Below are 18,183 nucleotides of genomic sequence, written 5' to 3' on the forward strand. Positions count from 1 at the left end.
TACAACTATCTTAGAGTTTGTTATTTTCTTCTGAAACTCATCCACACGCACATCGTTACATAATGAATTTACACACCATTTGACATTCTGCTTTAATCTTATATATTTTCTTCTGTTTTAACATAGTTGTCATAGTTATTTTTAGCAGCTTTATACCATTATAAAGTGTTGCTGTATTAAAATTTACAAACCCATTCGAAGGATACATTTTTAAAAATTGGTGTTTGATTTTCTGATGAATCTGGTTTGGTCTATGAGTGTCTCTTAAATGCTCAGCTTGAGCCTGAAATATATATTTGGAAGGAGGTAAGTATAATAAACAGTAAATGTTAGCTGGCATTATTATTATTGTTACTAGGATTGACTCCGTTGTCTATCCCTAGAGATGAGAAAGTTGAGAACAAGATCTGGTTTGAAATGGCATCTGGGGCAAGTTGGAGGACAATGATAAAAACAACCTATGATGAGCCGTAACAGTCAATACTCATGTGCCATTTGCAAGACATCCAGCTGTTAGTTGTGAAGTTTGAAAATTGTGCTTATTTTTCAGATGTTCCGGGCTGGAGTGCCAGCTCAGCCTCCTTTATTCATCTTTAACCACGTCTCCTCTCCCTTTCCTCCGATTGTTCACCCCATCTCAAACATTCAGGGGTTCCCCTGTGTGGTTTCAGGACATTTGTGAGTTTGCTTAATGTTTTGTATGTCCCAATAGAAATGAATCACTAAGAAGAGCACTCCCCGAAAAAGCTTTTAACTTTTTTTGAGGGGGTGGGGGTGGGAGCTCATGTCCGTGGCATGTGGAAGTTCCCAGGCCAGGAATTACACCTGAGCTGCTGCAGTGACACTGCTGGATACTTAACCCACTGCACCACAAGGGACCTCCTTAACTTTCTCATTTAGTACTGTTTTAGCTGAAAGTTTAATGTGGCTTTGAGTAGAGATGGTTGGGGTTCTCATGTTGGTGGCTTCTTGGTGGTGGAATAATCAATTCAGTTGGGGATGCTTCTGGTCAAAAGTATGTTTTAGAGTTTTGAAATTAAATTTATTTTTATTAGAGTGATTTTAATTAATATGTGTTTAGGTGATAGAATCACATTATTTCAAGGAAGAAAGAGTGTAAAAAGCATACAGCAATGTCTTCCCTCGGCATCCCCATCTGCCCAGCGCCCCCACTCCCCTTGAAATGAACCATTGCTCATACTGTTCTTCTTTTCAGCTTCCTTATGTATATATAAGCAAAAATAAATGTAGATTCATATCTTCCCTCTTTTTTCCACACTTTTCTATATCTTAAGAACCATCTTTTGAGGAAACGGCTTTCAGCGTATTTTAAACACAAAGTTTAATATATAATAGTTTCTGGTAATAGTATAGGTGTGATTAAATTTCAAGGGCTTGTTCAGAGCTTAGGAATTATTTTCTTCTTTGAAAATTCATTGAGATAACACTATAAGGAAATTTCATGTAATGTACTTTTATGCTGCTGAAAACAAAAGAACGCAGTCAAAGGGTCAGGATACAGCTGGGAAATGTGTCAGATTTCAAAGTCTAGGTTTTTGCAGCTGTGCAGTACTCACAGCCCAAGTGTTTATGTCACTAGGACAAGAATATTGTTGTTGGGTACCCTATACAAGACGTCACATTTCAGGTTTGCTTTTCATCATTTCCGAAGCCTGATATCAAGTTAAGGTCTAAGATCATTTAGGAGCATAAAGGGCTGTTAATATATGACACTCTTTTGCCTGTAACAGAAACTCCAACTCAAAGTGGCTTGAAAAACATGTAAAAGTTCTTGGCTCATGTAACCTGAAGTCCGGGGGTAGATTAGGCTTATGGATTGATTGATATGACAATTCGATTCACCAAGGATCCATGCTCTTCCTGTCTTGGCTCTCTGCTAATGATGGTGTCTGCAGGTTCATTCTTCTCATATCTGTACTTAGCCTAGGAATTGGGATTATTTATTTTTCTGAGATGGAGTGGTGTAGAATGGGGAAAGACCAGCAAGGAATACTGAACATCAAGGAATTCTGGGGAACTGCCCCTCATCAGAGACTCAGGAAAGAACCACCCCCACGTGTCACTCTGTGAGTTTTACAACGAATGGATAGAGAGCAATGTGAGCAAGTGTGCTTTCTTAGAGACCACAGTATATCTTGTTCAAAGCAGGAGTCTGAGGTCAACTGGTGCTGGAATCACCAGGGAGATTAAAATCGAAAATACTGATACCCAAGTCCAGTTCCAAGAGATTCCCACTCATTTGTCCAGGGGTGGAGCCCAAATATTAGAATTTCAAAAATATTCTTCAGGGGACCCTAATGAGTAGCCAGGACTGAGAACCACCTTCTAGGAATGAAGGAAGTCCAGTGCTCTTAGGAAGAATAAAACAGAGAAGTCAAACATAAGAGAAAGTTTAATTTTAATTCCTAACAAAATAATAATAAAAAAATCTCACATTTATTAAGCACTTAATTAACACAATGCTGAAAACAGTCCATTGTTCTACTTAAAATGAAGGTAGAATCAGACAATAGACATTTTTACAGTGATAACAAAAATAAGAAACCAGAAATACGTACATTACTCTCCTTTCTTTCCTAATTGACAGCATATTGGCTAATCTTTGTACATCTAGTTGTCCCAACTTTTGAACCCATGAATTCCACTGTTCTTACCTTAAATTAGCACATTACAATCTGTCACTGTGGAGTCTCCTAGCTGGATTTGGTATTTCTTCCTTCTACCTCTCTCACAAAGTTTCCAGATAAACTCTCTCTTAGTAAAGCTATTATCCTATCAATCATATTATCCCTTTGCTAAAAAATCTCAAATTCCTTTGCCTGGTCTTCTACTGCCTCTAAAGTGTGGGCCAAACCTACCTTTTTGGTCTTATCTCACACTTTATACTTTCATTCACTCCATGATTTAGTCAAATTGAATCAGTCACTATATCAGGATCATGAATGCACTTTTCCTATTAACCCATTAACACCTCGCTTAAACTTACTTCACTTCTGCATATACAGGTGTCCCTTAGTTTTTGAAACTTTGCTTTATGGCACTTTGCTTTTACAAAAGACTTATATCAGGACCTGTTTTGTTCACTAAAAGAAATCCAAAGAGGATTTTCACTTTTTTGCCTTTTTTTTTTTTTTTTTTTTTTGTCTTTTTAGGGCTGCACCCTTGGCATATGGAGGTTCCCAGGCTAAAGGTCCAATGGGAGCTATAGCTGATGGCCTACACCAGAGCCACAGCAACACGGGATCCAAGCCACATCTGCGACCTACATCACAGCTCATGGCAATGCCGGATCCTTAACCCACTGATCGAGGCCAGGGATTGAACCAGCAAACTTATGATTCCTAGTCGGATTCGTTAACCACTGCACCACAACGGGAACTCTGGATTTTCACTTTTTATCAAAAAAAGTGAAAAGCAAAAATAATGTGCAGTGTAGATTTTGCACCTAGCCATATAGAGGCAGCACATTCCCCAGGAACTGCTCAGCATCCCAGCATCAGGCTACCATAGCTTTGAACTGTATCTGAACATCTGTGCTTTATCTCAATTTATTTTGTGTCTCCATTAGCAAGATGTGTCCTAAAGTAAATGCTTCTTTGCTTTACATCACTCTGGCTTAGGAAAGGTTTCATAGAACACTCTATTCTTGGATAGTGGAAGAATCCCGTGATATTTTCTCATAATTCAGCTGAAAGAAATACTCTGTTTCTCAAAGCTCCAGAGCACTTTAACTCAATTTGTCTTTTCTACCGCATGCTATGGTGATGTATGTACACAACTTTCCTTAGAAACTGACATCTTTGTATCCTCTTCTTTGCTTACATTTGTTGAGTGGATGGCTGAACTTTCCAATTTCTTTTTCTTATGAATTTTAGACCAGTTCTACATGTTTCTATAGTTTCAGACCACTGAAGAGTTTAATAGGAGGGAAGGGTGATAAAAAAAATGTCACCTATCTCAGCTGGCAGCATGATAATGTTTAATTATTTCCTGACCAGTTCCCAGTTACTATTTGCAGGCGTATCTTGGCGCTATTTTGAGTTTGGTTTTAGACCACTGTGATAAACCGCATATTGCAGTAAAGTTGAGTGACACAAATTTTGGTTTCCTAGTGCATATAAAAGTTATGTTTATACTTTACTATAGCCTGTTAAGTGTGCAATATCATTATGTCTAGAAAAACCAATGTACATACATTAATTTAACAATACTTTATTGCTAAAAAATGTTAACAATCATTTGAGCCTTCAGCAAGTAACCTCAGCAGTAGTAACCTCAAAGATCACACATCACCATAACAAATCCAATGAAAAGTTTTGAAATATCGTGAGAATTATCACAATGTGACACAGAGACACAAAATTAGCAAGTGCTGTTGGAAAAATGGTGCCGACGTTTTTCCATTCCCAGACTTGCTCATCGAAGGGTCACCACAGACCTTCAATCTGTCAAAAACACTTGTGAAGCATAATAGAGCAAAGCACAATCAAATGAGGTGTCCCTGTCCTGAAGACCTGCTGTGTGCCTGACACACACATCTTCTCTGGAATCCCCACAACAATCATCTCCTTCTGGTCTCTCAGAAGAGTAAACTGGGACTCAGGACAAGGAACTTGCACGAGTTCCTCCATAAACTGATAGAATTGATACTCCAGACGTGCTCTGCTTCGATCCAAAACCGTACAGGGCAGGCTTGAGGCTGAAAAGAGAGATGGAGGCTAGATATCGGGGTACCGAGTTTCCCCCCCAGCTCATCTGGACAAGGTCACGTTCCCATCTGCTCGTTCCCACATCAGTCTATCCTGACTTAATGTCCAGTTCTACTAGGAAAGCTGCTTCTCATCCAAATGTATAATTGAACAACAACAAAACCCCAAATCTGCATCAGATACCTGGAATCTGGCCCAATCCAGTCCTGCATAAACTATTAGGATTCAATAATAGGGACTGGGCGGCATCACCATGAGAGAATACAGAACTGTTAATGAGATAGGAAATTTCATAGGGTAAACAAAATTGGTCTGAGAGCTCAGCCTCTGTATTCAGTCTTTTTCTTGCTTCTTGCATATTCACAGGATGTAGAGGTTGTGCCTATATGACCTCAAACTTTCGGTTTCAAAGTGAATTTGAATTGTTACCTGAATAGTAACAAATTTATTTTTAGCCTTTAAGATGTTTACCTAACATTTTCACTTCTCCCTTGCAGAAAACTAGGAACATCAGTTAAATAAAGACAATTCCAGTCCTGTAGGTTTAGACCTAGAGATTTACATTTAATGGGAATCTGACAACCTAGTTCTAAAGCTGTTACTAGAACAGGGTTATTATTTAGTTCAACAAAGAGGGCATCCGTTTTTCTCACTCGAAGGTGTCCCTGTACTATAAATTCCTATCCTAAGTCATTCCCGTGAAGGCCGAATGTGAACAGAGAGGTAACAGCAGTAGGGAAAAAGCCTCTTTTAAAACCTTTGAGTGAGAAATATGGGTCAAATTTGATTTGACAGCCTAAGGGACATTAGGAGAGACAGTTTTGGCCATCCGATTTTTATGGTAGAACAGAGAAGGAACTTTAATTCTCATAGAAGCTTCAGCTAGCTTTTGGATACTCTACAGAGTGACTGTCACACGAGTTCAGGACTGAGATTTCCAGGGTCGGAAATGCTCTATGCTACAGTTGCTTTTTGGTCTCTCAAGTAATAATACACAACTAGACAAAGTGGCTACCCAGGTACCACAGAGATTTTGTAACGAGATGTGAAACTAAAGATAAAGCATTTTCCTAGAATCTCTGAAATACAGGAACTGCATCGCTTCCCGGGTGATATGCCTTTTATTAGTGAACACCTTTACTCATCTTCAGAACTGTAGGCTGATAAATCCCAGTCGACACATCCATAGAGAGGATACCCAGTTGGTCATAAATATGACTTTAAGTCAGAGAAAAAATTAGGTGACCAGAATAGTTAGCTAATATTTGATGCTTACCAGGTTCTCGAATTCAAACTTTCAAAAATAATTTTCTATAGGCTTTACTTGTTTTCTTTCCCAATTAACTTGAGAGTCAGTAGATGGATAATGTTACCACAAGGTAGGAAGTTTAAGTTCAGTTCCTAGCACACCATGGAGTTACTGTTGAGCAAATTAAAGTCTCTTTATTTTTTGATTTATAAAGTTGGGAGATTAATATCTTGATCTCACATAAGACTGTGAGATCAAGATATCTTGATCTCACATAAGATTAATAACCAAAAAATGTGGAAAGGCTCTGAACAAATGAATAAAGAGTTATTAAGTATATTTGTTTATAACTATGCTTAAGGAATACTGGAATATAAATTAGTACAAACCTTTTAGAAGGCATTTTGGAAATCCCTATTAAAACTCAGAGTAATGGTACTGGGGAAAGGTAAAAACACTTTTCACTTAGTACCAGTTTTTTTGTTTTTTTTTAATTTGGCTTGAGAATGTGTTACATTATCATTTAAATTATTTAAAATAAAAAACACTGTGCTATTTTTAAATAAGGAATGCTTAAAGGGAAGTGAATCATTAATACTTATGTTTATTCCTTAGAGCAGTCAGAGACCAATCAGTTACATATTACAGTCTTAATTTTTATTTTAGAATGGTAACATATTAATGGCCCAGTGCCCCATGATAACAGTTTTAACACAGACTACCACATTCTGTATTCTGAGCATAGGACATAAAAGCTCAAATAAAAATGCTTCTGGGTAGCCTAAAAGCACTTTCGAGAAACCCTCAAATATTTGGGTATTTCCATCTCAGGTTTCTTCAAGCTGCACTCTAACTGCTAATGCCAGGGAGAGCAATAAGAAGAACCAGAGCAAAAACTGCTTCCAAATCTTCATTAGTGCAGTGATAAATAGCCTTCTGAAAATATCTATTACAGGAATTTTGGAAAATCCTTAGGGGAGAGAAAAAGAAAAGAAAAAATTAAAACCAACTTAAAAATGGACCAGCCTTAGCAATATAGCAATAATAAAATGTTTTAAATCTCTGCTTCAATTTTGTTCTCTAGAAATACTTTGTGCTGGAAAATTCTGCTTTAACTTTTAGTATGCTGGAGTTCCCGTCGTGGCTCAGTGGTTAACAAATCCGACTAGGAACCATGAAGTTGCGTGTTCGATCCCTGGCCTCACTCAGTGGGTTAAGGATCAGCGCTGCTGTGAGCTTTGCTATAGTTGCAGACGCGGCTCGGATCCTGTGCTGCTGTGGCTCCTGTGTAGGCCGGTGGCTGCAGCAATGATTAGACCCATAGCCTGGGAACCTCCATATGCCGCAGCTGTGGCCCTGAAAAGACGAAAAAAAAAAAAAAAAAAAAAAAAGAGAGAGAGAGAGAGAGAAAATATAAATATGAAGGTTCAATTCAATTGCAGTTAAGTTTATTATTAATACACTTTCTTTGGCCAGTCAGTTGATCAGTTAATGCTCTGCCTTCAGCTAACAGAGAGTGGACTCTACACCTAAGCCCCTCTAAGAAAATGCAATAGTAACAATTACTGTTTGCTTTTTAAATATTGCAAAACCATTTCTGAGCCTTCTGGCAAATATGGAAAAAAAAAAAAAGATGTAGATTAACTTTCCCATTATCTGAAGTTTGAAACAGATTGCTTATCTTTCAAGTTAAGAAAATGCCACAATTACATTTGTGAAGAAAAGTTTTATGAAATCAAAATGGAGAAACAAGGTACTAGACTTTAACACACAAGAGCATTCAACCAGGAGAGATGAGCAAAGGTGCTAGCAGCATGTGACTAACAGAAGGTAGAGCTATTCTCTATAAAAGTTAAAAAAAAAGTTCTCTGTACAGTAGAAAATTGACAGAACACTGTAAATCAGCTGTAAAGGAAAAAATAAAAATCATTAATAAAAAACACAAATTCTCTAGAATTTCAGAGTTTAGTGCTGGTATAGATTTTGTTCTGCTATTATTCAGCACGAAGATATAGGCAACATCTGTGGCAGACTGCCAGTCATTCCCTAATGTCTGTTCTCTTCTTCCAGATTAGCAGGATATTCAGTTGACCGTGACATCACCCTGAACAAATACTTCCCAGACCCCTTTACATTAGTGCTGCCATGTAACTAAGTTCTGGGCTTTTTGAGGCATGAGCCCTCCATGTCCTTGCGTGGCCCTGCAATAAACCTTTCTCTGCTCTAAACTCCAACGTTTTGGTATTGTTTGGCCTCACTATGCATCGGGCATGTGGACTTGCATTCAGTAACAGTTCTATTGATTATGTAGAATCTCTTATTCAGATAATAGATTTTGTATGTGTGTATTAGTTTCCAGTTGCTGCTGTAACAAATTACCACAAACTTAGAGGCTTGAAATAACACAAATGTATTATCTTACAGGTCTAGAGGTCAGAAGTATGAAATGGCTTTCACTAAGCTAAAATGAAGCCCTTCAGCAGGGCTGTGTTCCTTCTAGAGGCTCCAGGAGAGAATCCTTTTCCTTACCTTTTCTAGCTGCTAGAGGCCACCTGCATTCCTTGTTCATGGCCCGTCCTCTTCAAAGCATCTTCAGATCTCTTTGCTTTTGTCATCACATTTTTTTTTTTTTTTACTCTGACCCTCATGCATCCCTCTTCTAAGGACTCCTGAGATTATATTGGGTCTACCTGGATAATCCAAGATATTCTCCCTATTTCAAGATCCTTAATTTATTCACCTCTACAAAGTCCCTTTTGCCATGTAAGGTAACACTCACAGATTCTGAGGATTAGGATGTGGACTAATTTGGGGGAATGGCCATTATTCTGCCTACTGGAGTGTAGAAGACTGTATTACTGTTCCAACTCTTCATTCCCTTCCCAGAAACAGGACTATACATCCACATCCTTTGCAGTCATTTTGCAGTGTCCTCTCACTATAGTTAAGGTGTATTTCCCTATTCCTTGGCTCTGGGATTGACCATGTGCCTTGCTTTGGCCAGTGAGATTTTAGCAGTTGTGATGCAGTCAAAGGCTTGAAAAGCGCTTAAGTGATTGAACATGCTCTCTTGCACCCCTGCCACTGCCATGGGAAGAACATGCCCAAGACAGAGTCAAGTGGAGTAGAGCTGAATGGAGTTCTTGGATTTTCTTCTTTCCTGTTTTTATTCTCTACTTCTGGGTATTTTACTTCTAGATAACTGAATAAATGCTTGTTGGCTAGATCATTAGGAAGCACATGCCTCAATGTGTTAACTAACCTTGTTATAGTAAATATTTTGCATTATATACAGATATCAAATCATAACATTGTATATTTTAAAACTACACAATGTTATATGTCAATTATATCTCATTAAAGCTGGAAAAATTAAAACAAGAACAACAGTAAACCCCACAACCTTTACCTGCGCACAGGAGAATGAAGACATATGTACTTAATTGTTTGGTCACTACAGCTAAGGTCATTTATACTTATGTGGATCTACCCAGTAGTTTTCCAGTTCAGTTTTTTTTTTTTTTTGTCTTTTGTCTTTTGTTGTTGTTGTTGTTGTTGTTGTTGTTATTGTTGCTATTTCTTGGGCCGCTCCCGCGGCATATGGAGGTTCCCAGGCTAGGGGTTGAATCGGAGCTGTAGCCACCGGCCTACGCCAGAGCCACAGCAACGCGGGATCCGAGCCGCGTCTGCAACCTATACCACAGCTCACGGCAACGCCGGATCGTTAACCCACTGAGCGAGGCCAGGGACTGAACCCGCAACCTCATGGTTCCTAGTCGGATTCGTTAACCACTGCGCCACGACGGGAACTCCCTCCAGTTCAGTTTTTTTAAAAAAAGCTGATATATGTGAAAAAAAGGACAAAAAAAAAAAAAAAAAAAAAAAACAAAAACAAATGGGGGCGGATGGGTGAGGTGGGGAAGGAATGGGAGAATAGCTGAGTATAGTAATATACAATGCAAATTCTTGGCAAATATATAAGGCAGTGCTTAAAGTTCTATAAAAAATTTTCTTTGCTAGTAGTGGGACACTATAGAAAAAGGGGATAATTTGTTTGAGCCTTTTACATTTTATTTAATTTTACTCTTATTGGACTTAAAGTAGTCATTTGTAAAACACTCATGTTTAATATTGACAACTTTGAAAGTCACTGAAAAAAATTAAATGGCAATTTAATGTTAACAGCTGCTTATGGTTATCAAATCCATCAAAGCCCTTCATGAATATATTAGGCACAAAACCACTGAATTACTGTTGCTGAAGACAGCTTGGTATTTTAAAATTGCCTAGTGAGAATAGATGTATTGTAACAGGAGGAAGGATGCTGATCACAGTGTAATATTTTGTCTTTACATATAGAAGGAAACTTAGATCTGTTTCAGATTATTTAGTGTTCTAAAATATCTGCCAATTTAGCTATATAAAATGATCTCTAGAAGTGTATTAGAAAAGTATGCTTCATCTAAATTCGTGTCTTTAATAGCTACAATAACATAGCGAAAATAAAATAAAATTCCAGTAACAAAAACAATTATTGTGGGTTGGGGCAGAGAAAATTAATAGTTCATATGAAGCCAATAACTGAAGTCTGATGAGTTCAATCAGAACCTAAATGTGAGTCCATCAAAGTTTAATGAAGAAGGCAGTCATGCTCTTCAGTTGCATTCTTCTAGAAGACTATCCTCTCATTAAATATTGGTAGGGATGTTGTGAAGACCAGAACTATTCTAAAGAAAGAGGAGGGTAGTGCATACAACATAAAATATGCTCATGAATATCTTGCTTGCTTTATATGGCTACTCCTGAAACCATTCCTTGGTTGGTCCATTTGGCCTGCCCTCTCTCAGGATGTTTTGAATTCTAAAATACTGTCTTGGTTATTGTTCATCCCAAATCAGGGTGTGCTTAATCCAGGTATTATAAGACCTGACTTCTCAAGCCAACTTAGATGACGTGCAAAGGCAGAGAGTCATCTGTCCACTCTCCTAAGTCTCAAATTAGTAGAATTTCAGGGAGAGCAGGTCAGGATCAGCCTTGGACTGGACACAAATTATACCGGTGACTTTGCATACTACCTCTCAGGTTAAGCCTAAGGAGAACTCTCCCTAAGTCTATTATGAGCCAAGAATAAAGTAGAATCTTCAAGATCAGTCGGTTGGACCTCTGAGGCGGAAAACAGATTCTGATGACAAGAATTAAGGGGGAGAATCAAAAGTTCTTGTGTTTTTATGCACTTGCTCACTGCTCAGGTAACCTTACCAAGCTACAGAGGAGTACAATGGTTTACATGGAGGGGAGAAGGTCTGCTTTCAATTTTATATAGGAGAGAAGAATGACATTTCCTTGGCATGTTCCTAGTGCCCATACTCTGGGGACCAAGCCTGATTGGTAGAGGGCAAGACAGGCATTTGGGTCCATCTCTTCTCTGGAGACCCACCTAGAATATAATACCAGCCTATAAATCAACACAACAAGAGTAAGGCAGAGCCGTAGTCCTCGAGGTCTAGAAGGAATCAAAACAAATATGTCCCTTTGCTAAAAGCAGGCAAGGTAAAAGGCTTGGTCTCAGAACTTAGGCAGGAGAAATTCGGTTACCAGAAGTAGAAAATAAGATCAGAGCCAGATTAGTAGGACTGACCTTAGAATGGTAAAGTCTCGGTGTATTGAGAGTCCGAGTGGGGAAACCAATTCCAGTTAAAGGGAGAAGAGGGCTGTTGCCTGCGCAGAGGATCAGCTAGCCTCTGACAAGCCTGAAATGGAACGGACAGTTCTCTCACCTTATTCCTAATTTGTAGAACTTGAAAGATATACAGCATTTTGTTAGGAATTCAAATCCAGTCTACATTAAATTGCTTATTATTCTTATATTGAAATGATTGACGGAAATAGCAAAATGCCCATGTTTGTGTATGTGCAAATGAGATGGAAAGCAAAAGGGAATGAGTTTCCATATCTTACTAAATTCATATATTATACTAACAAGATTAGTAACTGTGACCTAAAAACTCAAAAGACAGGTTAGTGAGCCACAAATATCAGAAGCTGCTGGTTCAGGTCAGATTCTGCATCACATCTTTGAAGGGCAAATGACTTCATGTTCCAGAATTCCAGTGAAAATATAAATTTTTTTTCCTGCTGACTGCCACACAATGATAAACTCACACCTACCAGCCCTAGAATATTCAATTGAAGAGAGGGATACAAATTTAGAAAGTGAAAACAACTCTTCATTTCTAAAATCTTTTAAAAGAGCTCTTACTAAATGACTTAAAAGACATAATGGGTTTTAAAAGTTCTAAAAATGTATTAGGCTGCAAAATAAATGCAAGGTTTCAATTGTTTTTATCTAATACACTCTTCTGATAACACCAGCGACATGGATCATTTGCCCTGGGGGAAGCCAGTTGCCATGTTAAGGGGATACTCAAGCAGCCCTGTGGCGAAGTCCATGTAGTGAGCAACTGAGGCCTTTTGCCAACAGCAAAGGGGAATGGAGGGCTCCAGCCAACAGTACTGTGGGTGAACTTTCTTCAGAGCTGATCCTCTAGCAATATTGAAGTCTTTAGATGATTGCAGTCCAACCCATAGCCCGACTGTAGCTTCATGAGGGACACTGAACCAGAACCATCCAGCTAAACCGATTGTGGATTCCTGACCACCAGAAACTACATGAGATACTAAATGTTCGTTTTAAGCCAAGTTTGTTATGTAGCAACAGATAACTAATACAATGCCTAAGTATAAATATAATCTTCCTTTCACATGCCTATGAAAGCCAAATAAAGATGAGGCAGAGAAAATACACTGTTTTAGTATACTGTTCGTTTTTCTTCAATGCTCATTTAGATTCTTTAAAAACAAAGCCTGTGGGCAAATACATATTTAGCTAAGCTAAATTTGAAAGATGTGAGGAAGGTGGTTGGGTTATATTTAGTTGTAAGAAAAAATATATGTACACACACACACACACACACACCCCTCCTTTGAACTGAAGGATTTACTTTTGAGAAGACAAATCATGAGATTCTTCCAGAATCGAGTCTCTTCTTTGCAGAACGGTAGGGAAGCTGCTTTCTCTAAGGCTGAGATTTGAAGTTTCATTTATTATTCCTTTTTACCTAATATGACTGGTTTAAAAAATAGAAAGTATGTTTTGATTTCCTTCCTACTTTTTGTCATGGAAACATTTAGAAACGAGAAATAAGAACATATTTCTTCTAGCGCCTCCTTCTCTTTGTGTTTTATAATCAATTTTAGTAACTTTGACAATAAACAGGAAAAATGATAGAGTATACAAAGCATTGCCCACGTGAATCCATCATGAAACTGTGTCCGAGAATGGTTGCCTAAATAGGGGGAATGTGTTTCATACAAAGAGTCCATTTTCTGTTATTACTTTATTTGGACTATGCTATATATTAGATGCTATATATTTTAAGGCAATTTTAATAGTTTCCTGTCTTTCACTAACAAGAATGACTTGTCATGATGAGCAGAGCAGACAGTGTCCATTTGATCCAATCCAAAAAACTGTCTATTCGATACAGTAGTAAATCACCTCAATTCCTTTGTGGAATGAGTGGAGTGTAAATAAATAAATGAGACATGAGAAAAAAATTCTGGTCAATTGTATCAGAAAGAAATAAAAGATAGGAACATTTGGAGGCCTGGTTTAATAAAAAATATGACAAGGAATTGTATGTGATAGCTGTAAAGAGAGGAAGAATCCTTACTAATATAGTATGTCCATAAAGCAGTTTCTCCCTTCTCTAGGAAGGAAGACGATTTTGTCATTTAAGAATAATTATCAATTCTTTGAAGTTGGAGGATCTATGTTGTAAGATGACTCTTATTCACTTTTACCTCCAGCAAAAAGAATTCAGATTTTCAGCACTTCTTCTAATATTTCTAAAACTGAGTAGGAAGTTCAGATTCCATTTTAGGCAATAGGTATGTTTGGGGGTGTATTTTTTGTTGTTACTTTGCATTTTTTTACATCAGTGGTGGTAAAATTGTCTTTTATTTTATTTTGAGAGAACTCCAAAATGTTCTCATTCTTCCTTTTGCAATTAGTGTTTGGTGTGGTTCTTAGAGAATTATACTAAAATGACTTGCATGTGACTACTTAATTTTTTTACTATTTTACTGTCTGACATTTTCGGTATGAAATATTAATAGAGCCATTACTCTGTGTCAGGTTTTGGGTTCCAGGTGGGGATGAAAGGCAAGTTATAACAAATTTTGTGTTCTGTAGGAGCTGGAAAGTAGTAAAGTGATTCTCAACATCAAATTCCAGGATGTCTAGCATCAGAATCACATTCAGGGCTTGTTTAAAATGCAATCAAGTCTCACGCTAAACAGCTAGAAAGCAGAATTTCTAGAAGTGGGACTTTGGGATCTGCACTGTAATAGTTTCCCTCTGAATTTAATGAAAACTAAAATTTAGTGAGGGTTGAAGGATAGAAGAATAAACAATTTACGTTGCGACTGGCGCTACAATACAATCTTCAAAGCACAATAGTAGCATCTAGGAAGGACCATTGCCATGGCAGTTTTTACCTAAAGAAAAAAAATTCCCTACACACACACACACACACACACACACACACACACACACACACACACAGACTTTCTGGGGTTTTTAGAAAAATCCGGTAAGAAGATTTAGAGAGGAGACAATAAGTATTTGTTGATTAAACGATCAGCTTGGAGGGAACAGATACTATAATTCTGTTCCAATATTCTTTTTGATGCTTATAGGTGGACAGTGGTACCTATCTCTGTTCAGCTTTTTGTCCTGAGAGCTCTCTCCTGCTCGTAGCGAGGGCAATCGGTCCTCCCAAGCGTCTGAACCAGGTAGGAAAGAGTGTAAGAGCCAATCGGAGCGCTCTCCGGCGCCGCTCCCGGCCGGCTTCCTCCGGGAGGACTGGCGGAAGAAGGGACTCTCTTACCGTCATTCAGTCAGACAAAGACGACCACAGGGGTTTAGGGAGGTCGAAAACTTCAGGTGGGGCACTATGCGAGGTTTTAAACCTCGGCGGAGCTGATGAAAGGCCAGTAAGTCTCTTAACCGGGAAACCCGGAGGCCCTTTCGGCACCTTATTTTCCGGGATCGTGGAGAAACGGCCCGCAGTCGTGGCGGTGCCAGGGACCAAAATGGCGGCGCGGCGCTTCAGCCCCCGGGTCAGGTGACGCAGCCCCAGGCCGCTCGCTTCCCACCAGCCGCTGCTCCTCCCTCGTCCCCTCGTAGGGGCGGGTGTGGCCTGACCGCGGACTCTTTTCGGAGGCGAGGCGCACCGAGGGACACACATGCGCAGTCAGGGTCCCTTCGGGCCACCGCCCCGCCCATCGCCCCGCCCCGAAGTGCCGGGCGGGGCTGGGCCAAGAGTCCAGCCGCTGTGGCCAGGACTTCAGCGACTTCCTTGTTGTGAGCCTTCGCCCGGCAGTGTCCGGACTGGTAGGCACGCCGTCCTTACAGGGATCGCTAGCCCGAGTCTAGGTCGCAGCCACAACCCCAGCCCGTTTCAGCACAGGTCCTTCCCCCGCACGCTCCGCGCTCCCTGACATGCCCAACCCCAGCAGCACCTCCTCTCCCTACCCCCTCCCCGAGGAAATTAGGAACCTGTTGGCAGGTAAAAAGCGGGAAGGGGGCGGGTAACGCGGCGGGGGCGGGGGGACGGCGAGCCGATGGGGACAGAAGCGTTCAGCGTCTCTCCTCTTCCCTGCCCGCGCTCACCTCTTCTGGCCATTGGGAGCGGGACTGGGAGGGGGCAAGTGGGGTCTGAGAAGGAGAGTGGGCGTGCGTGTTGAAATTTGGTTCGAGGATGGTGGCGAAGCCCTGCTTGGTGGGCTACACTAAGGCGATCAGGGCAGTTCTTTGTGTGTGTGTGTGTGTATGTGTGAGTGTGAGTGTGTGTGAGAGAGAGAGAGGAGGGAGGTGAGAGATCAAAGAACTAATTCTTTGGTCGCTGGACCGATGAGGAGAAAGAGATTTCTGAGCTACAGGCGTTAGGAGTTAGGGGTTATGGGACCACAGGGTTTGTCATTTCTAAAACTCCCATCTTTCTTGAACATTCAGTCTACTCATATTTGAGCTTTTCAAAGAGGGCCTGACTTTCAAATAGCCACTTGTCTTCAGCCTGAGTAACATGTTAAAACAAAAAAGGAAGGATGTGTTAAAGTCCAACTTCCTGTGTCACACGACGAAAGTACAGTACTTCATCTTTGCACCCTCATCTTCCCCTTTTCAGTTTTAAATGAACGTTTATGGGAATTTAGGAATTAAAGGTACACTTTCAAGGCTATTATGAATACACTACTAGTTCTTTAATGTACTAGATATGGAGATGTGTATTTTCAGTAAGGGGCAATAAAAATTTGTATTTCTGCATGAGGTAGAAAAATACATCTTTATTTAGAGTAGCACAGATGTTACCTATTCTGATGCTCTGGAATTCTTCCCATTATTCACTTTGTCGTGCTTACATCAGAATTATGACTACTGAATTTGGATCGTTTTACTCTTGCTTAGTTGTCTTAAGTATCTTTCAGTATTGGTCCTGAACAACTGGATTAAAAGAGTTTCTCTTAGATGCCTTTGTTACAAGTTGCTTATTTTAACTCTTAAAGGAGTATTTAAAATGTGACATTTTAAGTGGTGAGTTACTATTATAGCACTGTGAGACCAAATCTCCTAAAATGCTGGTGGTTAATGTCATGAATATAATAGAGAAAATAAAACTGATAATGTATGAATGCAAACTTAATGTTTGTGTGAGCATGACTGCAGTGTCATGAATGCATTTGTAGTGGGATAGTGTTTTACTCCGAGAAATGCTTGTTGTCATTAATGGGTCCCACTAAGGGAAATATTGAAAGACTGTGAAGACTGAGTTAAGGCAGTTTTTATTCCATTCTATGAGAGTTTCAAATGAATGCTGATTTTGTCTTACTACAGTTAACATTTGTGTTGTTACAATGCTGGAGGCTCCTTGCTTAGAATATTATTTCAGTTGCTGGTCAGAGAACTGTTTATCATACCTCCAAAAATAGATGTCACCATTTTCAGGATATTCTAGGTCTGAATTTTTGCGTTTAAGAAGTATAGATCTCTGGGTGCATGCTTTTAAAGCATGATAGCTCCACAGTAGACAGCTTGCTATCTGGGTCCACAGTCATACATTTGCAGATACCATGATATATAGGTTATGAGACTCTTTATTCTCTCCTCACCATAGATTACAAGTATTTCATGTAGCCCTTATTTGTATAATGTAATTGAGAGCTCAGAATACATACTATTTAAATTATCTGCCATTGCTAACGTCCTGTATACTTTAGCCATTATGTCTCTCTCTTTAGCCAGATAATATACTTCATGATATCTGAAATCAGTGTTTTAAAGATCTTACTGACATTTTCAGTATTTCACATTGTTGACGTGAATCACATATTAAAACATTAAGTATTAAAAACAAATATTAAAATGCTAAAAATTTGATGATTATCCATTTGGCTTATACTTTATTTTCAGAGGATATTTTCAAGAAGTATGGCTCTGAGGAAATATAAATATACACGAGGTATATTTTAAAGAAATGAAACAAGTGAGCCAATGTTTTGGAGTTTGCCTTTTAAACTAATTATTCAAAGAAGTTGTTAACATTTTTTGGTTGACTGTAATTAAAGTTTTTGTTGAGGTAGGGAGGGTTTCAAGAATAAATGCTCTCATCAGGTTTTTTTTTTCCCACTTTTTTTTTTTTAATCCAATAAGTTCTGCTGGTTTGTGCATGATCACTTGCATTGCTCTAGTGCTTGAGTAATAGGACATGTTTAGGTTTAAAATTACTAAAACCACAGAGGAACAATTGGTATTGGGTTGAACTTTAGAGAGATTGCTGACTTACCTAGTTCTTTCTTTGCAACTAGGAAGGAGATACTGGCAATGTTTTTTTTTTTTTTTTAAACACATAAGACTTTACAATTATATTGTTTGTTAGTTGCAAATATAAAAAGATTGTAAACACCCCCAATTAACAGTTTTTCTTGTGGGAAAAAGTGGAGACTTTATAAGAGTAAATGGCTACAGTTGTCTTCTTTATCCTTGGCAGTTGGCAGTGGTGGTTGTAGCTACCAGTTGAGCGCTCCTAGAATGCACGCATAGCACTCTGCTGGAATCCCAAGGCAGAGAAGATAAGGAACTAA

At 39.0% G+C, this 18,183-nt stretch overlaps 1 protein-coding gene across 5 annotated transcripts in view; it reads left to right on the top strand.

The window, feature by feature from the left end:
* Positions 14,934-18,183, top strand: part of SKAP2 (src kinase associated phosphoprotein 2) — a 176,820-nt gene continuing 173,570 nt past the window's right edge. For 2 of the 5 annotated variants that reach the window (XR_002340310.1, XM_021078833.1), the window contains exon 1: positions 14,934-15,611. Coding sequence is in view for 1 of the 5 variants with exons in the window: in XM_021078833.1 (XP_020934492.1) it covers positions 15,545-15,611 (67 nt within the window). In the remaining 4 variants the exon portion in view is untranslated. The remainder of the gene's footprint in view (positions 15,612-18,183) is intronic. The other 3 variants (XR_002340309.1, XR_002340311.1, XM_021078832.1) reach the window with 3 other exon arrangements.

Source organism: Sus scrofa, chromosome 18, assembly GCF_000003025.6.
Source record: "Sus scrofa isolate TJ Tabasco breed Duroc chromosome 18, Sscrofa11.1, whole genome shotgun sequence".
Classification (NCBI taxonomy): Eukaryota; Metazoa; Chordata; class Mammalia; order Artiodactyla; family Suidae; genus Sus; species Sus scrofa.